The sequence below is a fragment of the Rhamphochromis longiceps genome, linkage group LG3 (genome assembly GCF_057381845.1).
Source record: "Rhamphochromis longiceps isolate RC_006_pf linkage group LG3, R_longiceps_female_GT1.1, whole genome shotgun sequence".
Taxonomy (NCBI): domain Eukaryota; kingdom Metazoa; phylum Chordata; class Actinopteri; order Cichliformes; family Cichlidae; genus Rhamphochromis; species Rhamphochromis longiceps.
In genome coordinates this window covers 22,028,251-22,037,622 of record NC_140559.1, presented here as the reverse complement: position 1 = coordinate 22,037,622, position 9,372 = coordinate 22,028,251, and the positions used below count along the sequence as shown (strand labels likewise).

Genomic DNA, 9,372 nt, shown 5'->3' with positions numbered 1-9,372 from the left:
CTGTTGAAAGGGAGAAAAGAGGAAAAACTTTGTTTAAAAAAAAAAAAACCCGGAAAAGATCGTAAGAAAAAAAAAAAAAGAAAAAAAGTTGGAAAAAGTCTAAAATCCCTGTTCACAAAAGGTGAAGAAGCGTAAAAACTGTTCAAAAAGTGAAAAAACAGTGTTTAAAAAAAACAGCAAAAAAGTGTGAAATGCTTCTCCAAAAATAGAAAAAAGGTTAGAAAAGTGTAAAAACTGTAAAAAAACAGACAAAAAAACAACAGCAAAAACAAAAACGTGTAAAGCGATTGCCCAAAAAGAGACAGAATATTGGAAAATGTCCAAAACGAAATCAAAGGTTGAGAAAACTGTAAGAACCGTATCCAGAAAAGTTGAAAAAGTGAAAAAACTAGGTTGAGAACCCCCCCACCCCCCAAAAAAGACCGAAATCTGTGTGGCAAAACGGGAAGAAAGCTGCCAAAGTCGTGTCTCCGTCTTTGGTGTGGATACGATTTTTAATTAGGGCCTCCAAGCTAAGACTGAAAACCAAAAATCATATAAACTACAGTGAAATGAGCAAAAGTCGAAGTGGAACCCATCTGAAAAGAATTGTGTTTAAGGGTTCAGCAGGACTAGAGAACAATACCTGAACAAGTCTGCTGAAGCCCTTAAACACAGCCTCTCAGTGGGTAAAGAGGTTTCAACTTACCGTCAGAGGCTGAAGAAAAACTTGGGCACATAAGAGCCGATGTGTCCACACCGAAGCTGAGAGAGGCTGCTGAAGTGTTTTCAGCTTCGTATGAGGCAAAACAGACAAGCCGCTATTCCCGAAGCTGAGCGGTCCCGAGAAATTTCAGTTTATTAATGTTGCATGTGTGAGCAGCATGTATGAGACACCTCTTTGCTCTCCGCTCGAATGGCTACACTCCGAATTACGTCACTGTTCGGGGGCGTGCTCTGCGCATGCGTCCTGGCTTGCACTGCTGAAGGCGAGCTCAGCGGTTCTTCACACACACGTGACAAAAAAGTCCCAGCTGAGTCTGGAAACAACGTCACTCTGACATGTCGAGCTCCAAACAACAAGTTCATAGTTGTGAACTGGAGCAGAGCTGATCTGGGAGAAGAATATGTGCTCTTGTACCGGGACGAGCACTTTGATACCACCAAGCAGCATCCATCTTTTAAGAAGCGGGTGGCTCTGCAGGACAGACACATGAAGGATGGAGACGTGTCTTTGATTCTGGAGAATGCGACGACTGCGGATGCTGGAACGTACGAGTGTCGCGTCTTCATGGAAGAAACACGCTCGTGGGAATCTATCTGCACCTCACACCTGTTTCTGCTAGAAGATCAACCAGGAGGACTGAGAGGGGACGGAGTCAGAAGAGGACGTGCTGGACTGATAGCGAGCGCGTCACTTTGTGTTGTGCTTGTTGTTGTTGCTGTTGTTGCTTTTCTGACCTACAGAACACATGGACAGAGTCAGGATTCAGAGCGTCCTCCTGCTGAACTGCAGACTGTCTGAAATGTCTCAGAGCGTTTTGCAGATGAACTTTGAGTCTCCTGCTGCTGAGCAGAGACAGACAGCATTCAGCAACACTCCACACAGACCACTGATTTCACTCTGACACTACAGGAAGGACTTCATCATCCTGCGGGCTGACGAGTACATTTACTGTAAATATTTTTCCCCTATTGTCTATGAGACTGACCAATAGGAGCAGAAAGTACTCAGCTGAGCCAAACTTTAAGCAGCTGTTACTGAACCCAGCCTCAGTGAGAATGAACTGTTCTGTCCAACACAAGCTTCATGTTGGAAACATCAGCAGGTCTCTTCTCTGACTCAGTCCAGCTGATTATTTGTCTTTGCAGGCTGATAATCCAGATGTTTCTACACTAATGTGTAAAACATCAGTTTCTCGGTTTCAGATTATTATTTATTTGTACCACTTTGTTATTTTCCATTTTAAAGGATTCAATAACTGTCAGATAACCCAGGAAATTACACGAACGTGTCAGTGTGCAGCAGTTATTAGTTTTATTGTGTTCTCTGTTGTGAGTTGTAAAGATTTAAAGCAGAATATATTGTTGTAAATGATTATTTGTGGATTATCAAATTTTCCTTCACAATAAAGTCAAATGTAACTAAAGTATTAGACAAACTGCAGCAACTCCTTTAGGAATACTTTCACATCCTGATGTAAAAGTTGTGTTTTTAAATCAAATATGAATGGTTGAGACACTTATGATGCACATTTGCTGATGAATGCAGCTTGAAGCTTTGATGAGACTGTTTCATTACTTGTTTAGGATTTTATTCATGTTTTTCATTCAAAATGTAAAAGAATAAAGAGAATAAATGTGACAATCATCACTTGACTGGTTTGCTTCTGCTTCATGTGTTATTTTTTGTTGTCTTTGTTAGCACCCTTCATGCTTGGGGTCGATTCTGTAGGAGTCAATTTGACAATTGTTTTCTGATTGTACAGAAAAACTGCATTTAAACCAAGTGCTCCTTGAGATATCTTTGTCTAATAATTACGTTTATCTGATGTTCCGAACAATGTAAATGTATAAAAAAAAAAAAAAATTTTTTTAAAAGAACTCTGGAAATGGGGAATACTTTTCAAAACCACTGTACTCCACCGACTGTAGTGGATCGTCACGCAGGCACCCACTAATCATGACTCATGCTTTCAGGTGGATTGAGAGATTTGGGATGTTCCTGGGGGTTGGTAATATATATTAAAAAGGAAAACCCACCCAGTCTCTCACGTTGGACCTGTTACTGTAATCAGAGACAACATGAAGCTCTGATCAAAGAGTGTAGCTGCTACAGCTCTGCCACCACAGTCTGAAGCAGGAATAAGGTTTGACAGAGAGCTTCCTCTGTGACAGGATAATATGTTGAAGTTTCTTCTTGTTTCTGCTTTATGTTCACAGAGTAGGTGAATTTATCACTCAGTGTAATGCAGACAGCAGCGTGTGGACACACTGAGAGGCCCACTCCTGTTTTTCTCTGTTACTGACTCACAGGAACATCCCAGATGTCTCAATCCACCCGAAAGCATGAGTCACGATCAGTCACTGAGAACCACGTGACGATGATCTTTCCATCCATCTGACAAACATCTCTCAGAATATGTTTTCAAAGCTGAATCCAGGTCTCCTTGACTTCTGTCACCACACACAGACATGGCATGTATAGTTTCAACACTCCCTCAAACCCCCATCTTCTTTTATTTGAGCCACACTGGTTCATCTAAAGCTGATCTCAATAGCTACAAAACAAATTTGACCCAGAAGAGACTTTGTGTGCTTTTGATCGGTAGGCCCACCAAACTCCTTCACAGGAAGCTGATTTCAGCTCTCTGACAAACAACGTCTTGATCCCTGATCCGATGAATCTCACGCAGTAGATAATGCAGGGTTCTGGAGCTGAGGTGGGTGAGAGGACTCGCCCAGCCTGACTGCCTTGTTGCACAGGAGTCTTTGCTGCTTGGCCTGATACGAAGAAACCTGAGTAGCCCTGCAGGCCAATTCTGAGTCACACCTCTTATGGCAGCTCCCCTCTCGATCGTGACGATGATGATGATGAACACCTCTGGGCATCCAAGTTTATACTTTACCCCATTCACATCCCATTCTCTTGCTCTCCCTCTAATATCAAGTCAACCAATTAGGTTTTGACATAAGATTCACTGATCTTCAGCCCCACCTTATTATCCTCTCCATCTCTGACCTTTCACCCACTTTTAACTAAGACAAAGGTCATTTCATGCCTTTATTCGGTTCATTAGCATTTCATTCACTTTAGCAGAATCCCTTTAAAACCAATTTTTCCCTTTTAAAACTACTCAGACTTCAGCAGTTTATTTGATCACGTCAACAAAGAGACTCTAAATGTAAGAAGAAACAGCACGATAAGTGACACTTTTCACATTTACTTTTTATTCTTTCAATTCAGCTTTCCAAAAAGTATTAATGCCTGAACATTCACACGATGTAATCAAATAAAGTTTCACTTTACATTTCAGACTGCAATAACCCGAGAGAGAGAGAGATAAGATAAAACTTTATCAATTCCTCGGGTGGGTTCCTCTGGGAAATTCGGTTCACAAACACATTTTTTTATTTGCTTTTTACACACACAAGAAACTGTAAAACCCAGAGCGCAAAAACAGAGGTTCAGGAAAATCTGTGTCCACAATCAGCGAAGAAGTGTAAAAACTGTTGAAAGGGAGAAAAGAGGAAAAACTTTGTTAAAAAAGAAAAAACCCGGAAAAGATCGTAAGAAAAAAAAAAAGAAAAAAAGTTGGAAAAAGTCTAAAATCCCTGTTCACAAAAGGTGAAGAAGCGTAAAAACTGTTCAAAAAGTGAAAAAACAGTGTTTAAAAAAAACAGCAAAAAAGTGTGAAATGCTTCTCCAAAAATAGAAAAAAGGTTAGAAAAGTGTAAAAACTGTAAAAAAACAGACAAAAAAACAACAGCAAAAACAAAAACGTGTAAAGCGATTGCCCAAAAAGAGACAGAATATTGGAAAATGTCCAAAACGAAATCAAAGGTTGAGAAAACTGTAAGAACCGTATCCAGAAAAGTTGAAAAAGTGAAAAAACTAGGTTGAGAACCCCCCCACCCCCCAAAAAAGACCGAAATCTGTGTGGCAAAACGGGAAGAAAGCTGCCAAAGTCGTGTCTCCGTCTTTGGTGTGGATACGATTTTTAATTAGGGCCTCTAAGCTAAGACTGAAAACCAAAAATCATATAAACTACAGTGAAACGAGCAAAAGTCGAAGTGGAACCCATCTGAAAAGAATTGTGTTTAAGGGTTCAGCAGGACTAGAGAACAATACCTGAACAAGTCTGCTGAAGCCCTTAAACACAGCCTCTCAGTGGGTAAAGAGTTTTCAACTTACCGTCAGAGGCTGAAGAAAAACTTGGGCACATAAGAGCCGATGTGTCCACACCGAAGCTGAGAGAGGCTGCTGAAGTGTTTTCAGCTTCGTGTGAGGCAAAACAGACAAGCCGCTATTCCCGAAGCTGAGCGGTCCCGAGAAATTTCCGTTTATTAATGTTGCATGTGTGAGCAGCATGTATGAGACACCTCTTTGCTCTCCGCTCGAATGGCTACACTCCGAATTACGTCACTGTTCGGGGGCGTGCTCTGCGCATGCGTCCTGGCTTGCACTGCTGAAGGCGAGCTCAGCGGTTCTTCACACACACGTGACAAAAAAGTCCCAGCTGAGTCTGGAAACAACGTCACTCTGACATGTCGAGCTCCAAACAACAAGTTCATAGTTGTGAACTGGAGCAGAGCTGATCTGGGAGAAGAATATGTGCTCTTGTACCGGGACGAGCACTTTGATACCACCAAGCAGCATCCATCTTTTAAGAAACGGGTGGCTCTGCAGGACAGACACATGAAGGATGGAGACGTGTCTTTGATTCTGGAGAATGCGACGACTGCGGATGCTGGAACGTACGAGTGTCGCGTCTTCATGGAAGAAACACGCTCGTGGGAATCTATCTGCACCTCACACCTGTTTCTGCTAGAAGATCAACCAGGAGGACTGAGAGGGGACGGAGTCAGAAGAGGACGTGCTGGACTGATAGCGAGCGCGTCACTTTGTGTTGTGCTTGTTGTTGTTGCTGTTGTTGCTTTTCTGACCTACAGAACACATGGACAGAGTCAGGATTCAGAGCGTCCTCCTGCTGAACTGCAGACTGTCTGAAATGTCTCAGAGCGTTTTGCAGATGAACTTTGAGTCTCCTGCTGCTGAGCAGAGACAGACAGCATTCAGCAACACTCCACACAGACCACTGATTTCACTCTGACACTACAGGAAGGACTTCATCATCCTGCGGGCTGACGAGTACATTTACTGTAAATATTTTTCCCCTATTGTCTATGAGACTGACCAATAGGAGCAGAAAGTACTCAGCTGAGCCAAACTTTAAGCAGCTGTTACTGAACCCAGCCTCAGTGAGAATGAACTGTTCTGTCCAACACAAGCTTCATGTTGGAAACATCAGCAGGTCTCTTCTCTGACTCAGTCCAGCTGATTATTTGTCTTTGCAGGCTGATAATCCCGATGTTTCTACACTAATGTGTAAAACATCAGTTTCTCAGTTTCAGATTATTATTTATTTGTACCACTTTGTTATTTTCCATTTTAAAGGATTCAATAACTGTCAGATAACCCAGGAAATTACACGAACGTGTCAGTGTGCAGCAGTTATTAGTTTTATTGTGTTCTCTGTTGTGAGTTGTAAAGATTTAAAGCAGAATATATTGTTGTAAATGATTATTTGTGGATTATCAAATTTTCCTTCACAATAAAGTCAAATGTAACTAAAGTATTAGACAAACTGCAGCAACTCCTTTAGGAATACTAATTTATTAATGCCTGAACATTCACACAATGTAATCAAATAAAGTTTCACTTTACATTTCAGACTGCAATAACCTGTTCACAAACACATTCTTTATTTGCTTTTTTTTTTTTTTTCACAAGAAACTGTAAAACCCAGAGCGCAAAAACAGAGAGGTTCAGGAAAATATGTGTTCACAATCAGCGAAGAAGTGTAAAAACTGTTGAAAGGGAGAAAAGAGGAAAAACTTTGTTAAAAAAATGGAAACATTTTGTAAAACATTTGTCCAATAAGACAAAAAAAAAAGTTCGAAAGAGTCTAAAGTTCCTGTTCACAAACGGTGAAGAAGTGTAAAACTGTTCAAAAAGTGAAAAACAGGAAAAACTGTTTAAAAATAGCAAAAACCTGCGAGGAGGAGTGGAGGATGGCAGCACAAAGGAAGAACCTGGATTTAAGAAAGTATTTTTCAAAGAAACCTGTAAATCACTTAAAGTCAAGCTCACTCATAAAATGTGTCCGTCACAATAACGTTACAGGCTATGCTAGGCTTTGGCTCACATCAGTCTAAAATTGTATCTTACCAACGTTTTTTGGAAACTAACTGCACAACATGCAGCACTATTAGTTCTCTCAGTCTCAGAGCAGCATTTCTAATTTTGATTGAAAGTGTCAGAAAAAACGGCAGCCTTGAGCAGCCAGGATATTAGTTTACAGAGGCTGTTAAAATTATATGTCTAACGTTAAAATGTTTGTCATACAATAATTTCATCCTAATGGTACTGACGTATTCATAGGGTTAATTTTTTGACACAAAATATCATGAGGTAGTCATGATATTCCACCTTTTAGTGCAGTTTGCACGACAATTGTTAGGCTGCTGATGTAAATTGATTGATTAGTGTAGATTTGACAAATAATCTGAATTGACATTTCTCACTTTTTATATGGCACGAATCAATGTGTTATTTTATCAAGAGGCAATATGTCCTAGTGCAGTCAGAGGGGGAAATCCAGGGCCAAAGGTCAGGCATATCAAGCACATAATAATAATTTTGTGGTCATCTTAGATGAGTAGTTTTATGGACAAAAACCACCAGTTCATTTAGTGTTCCCTTAGTGCTAATGCATAAGAGAAGTTGGTGTACTATAACTGAAGTAATCTTGTTAAGATAAGATAAGATAAGATAACCTTTATTAGTCCCACACGTGGGAAATTTGTTTTGTCACAGCAGAAAGTGGTCAGTGCAAAGTTATATACCGGTACCAAAAATTTGAATACAATAAGAATAATATACTGTACACAACTGTACAGAATAGAATAGAATAAAATAGTAGAATAAAATAGAATAAAATATATATTAGGATAAAAATAGAATACAAATGTTATATACAACTGAGTAAAAATACAACTTACAAAAATACTCAGAAAAGAGTATTGCACTTAGTCTTATTGCACATGTGTGGGTTTGTGTGTGATCACCTGCAAAAATCTTTGTTGTGGAGTCTGACAGCAGTGGGGAGGAAAGACCTGCGAAATCGCTCCATCCCACATTTAAGTCCTTAAAGTCATATTCTTTTATTGTCTTGACTGTATTTGAAGCTGTTTTTATTTTTGTATGATACCTGATTTATATGGAATATGGCTGAAGTAAACTAAAGTCTAAAATACTTAGTGAGTCATTTGTTTAATAGTAATTTAACATTATATAATTCACATATAAAACTATGAATTGTAATTTTAAATGGTTTAATAGCATGTAGAATAGCATATGTAGGCAAGTATATTTCTCCTTTTTTATCAAGAAGCAAAGACAAAAAGGAAAAAAAAAGAAACAGGGCAGGGTTCGGTGGTTGAAACACCCGTCCCCACCAATGCCAAAACCAAATCTACGCCCTTGCGTTGACAGATCGTTTTTATAATTATAATTAGCTAAGCAAGCTGGGCCAAGTGATGGTTTTTTAACTGGTGGTTTAATTTCTTCCAGCTTGAAGGCCAGTGATATGTAGTACAGTACTGACAAGAAACTTAGGGTTTAAAGTATAAGAAATCTGCTATTGTAAGGAAATAGTAACAATGTTAAAACAGCCAGCTGATTCACAGATATGAATTGTTTGGAATTCTGAGCAGTAACATATATTTACAGACACAGTTAAAAAAGGGTCATGTAAACTACTTAAATGTATATCTTTCAAATTACAAAAGAACTATGTAAAACCAGTAAAAGATTTAAACAGCACACTCTCTCCATCTGTTTGTGGCTGTATAGACATCCTCTTATTCATGCCATACTTTGCTAATGCAATATTACTGAGAGAAAGGAAAAAAAAAGGACAGATCACATAACTTTAACTTCCATGGCTAAGAGATAAATAGGATAACTTACGAGTATCTTCAATGATGGCAGCATTACTTTGGTGTGTGATGCTACCTGAATCGCTTCTTCCTCTGCAGTGGTAGATACCTCCTTGTGACACATTAATAGCTTTCTTCCCTTCATATTCTGTCATAGGCTCATCTTTAGAGCCATATGTGGCAGCTCTGTACCACAAAATGGTCCAGTTGTCAGAGCCGTCCACAAAGCAGCTCAGTGTCACGTTGCCCCCTAGTGGTATCTCATACCTCGTTGGTCTCAGTGTGGCAGTGGGTGTGTCAAAAAGGTACTTCGCTTTTCCAGTAGTATTTAGAGAAAAGCAGAAAGAGAGAGATTTATTTTAAAAGCTGTTGTTTCAGTTATTTCATCTTCACAACAAACGCAAGAGAGTTCAAACAAGCGTCATAAAAGACAATGTTTGATAGGTTTGTAGCATAAACCTATTCGCTGGAACGTTGAAGACAATATAATTACACTGCAAAGCAAGACACGAAGTAGGCAAAGTTCTTCATGTTACTCGTGCACGGGAGAAAACCGGACAAAGCGCCGTCCCTTCGCTTGACCCCAGTTGCTCTCGTCCGTTCTCCCGTACCACTGTCCTTTTATTGAGGTTACATGAATATGCATAGGTTCATTAACATATGACGTCT

The 9,372-nt window shown here is 39.6% G+C and overlaps 2 protein-coding genes across 2 annotated transcripts; both read left to right on the top strand.

Moving 5' to 3' along the window:
- Positions 1-895: 895 nt before the first annotated feature.
- On the top strand, positions 896-2,796 carry LOC146673432 (butyrophilin subfamily 2 member A2-like). Its single transcript, XM_085400954.1, has one exon. It carries the CDS (start codon positions 896-898, stop codon positions 1,502-1,504), a length of 609 nt encoding a protein of 202 aa, XP_085257080.1. The 3' UTR covers positions 1,505-2,796.
- Positions 2,797-5,101: 2,305 nt separating this feature from the next.
- On the top strand, positions 5,102-6,826 carry LOC146673431 (butyrophilin subfamily 2 member A2-like). Its single transcript, XM_085400953.1, has one exon. It carries the CDS (start codon positions 5,102-5,104, stop codon positions 5,708-5,710), a length of 609 nt encoding a protein of 202 aa, XP_085257079.1. The 3' UTR covers positions 5,711-6,826.
- Positions 6,827-9,372: the final 2,546 nt, after the last annotated feature.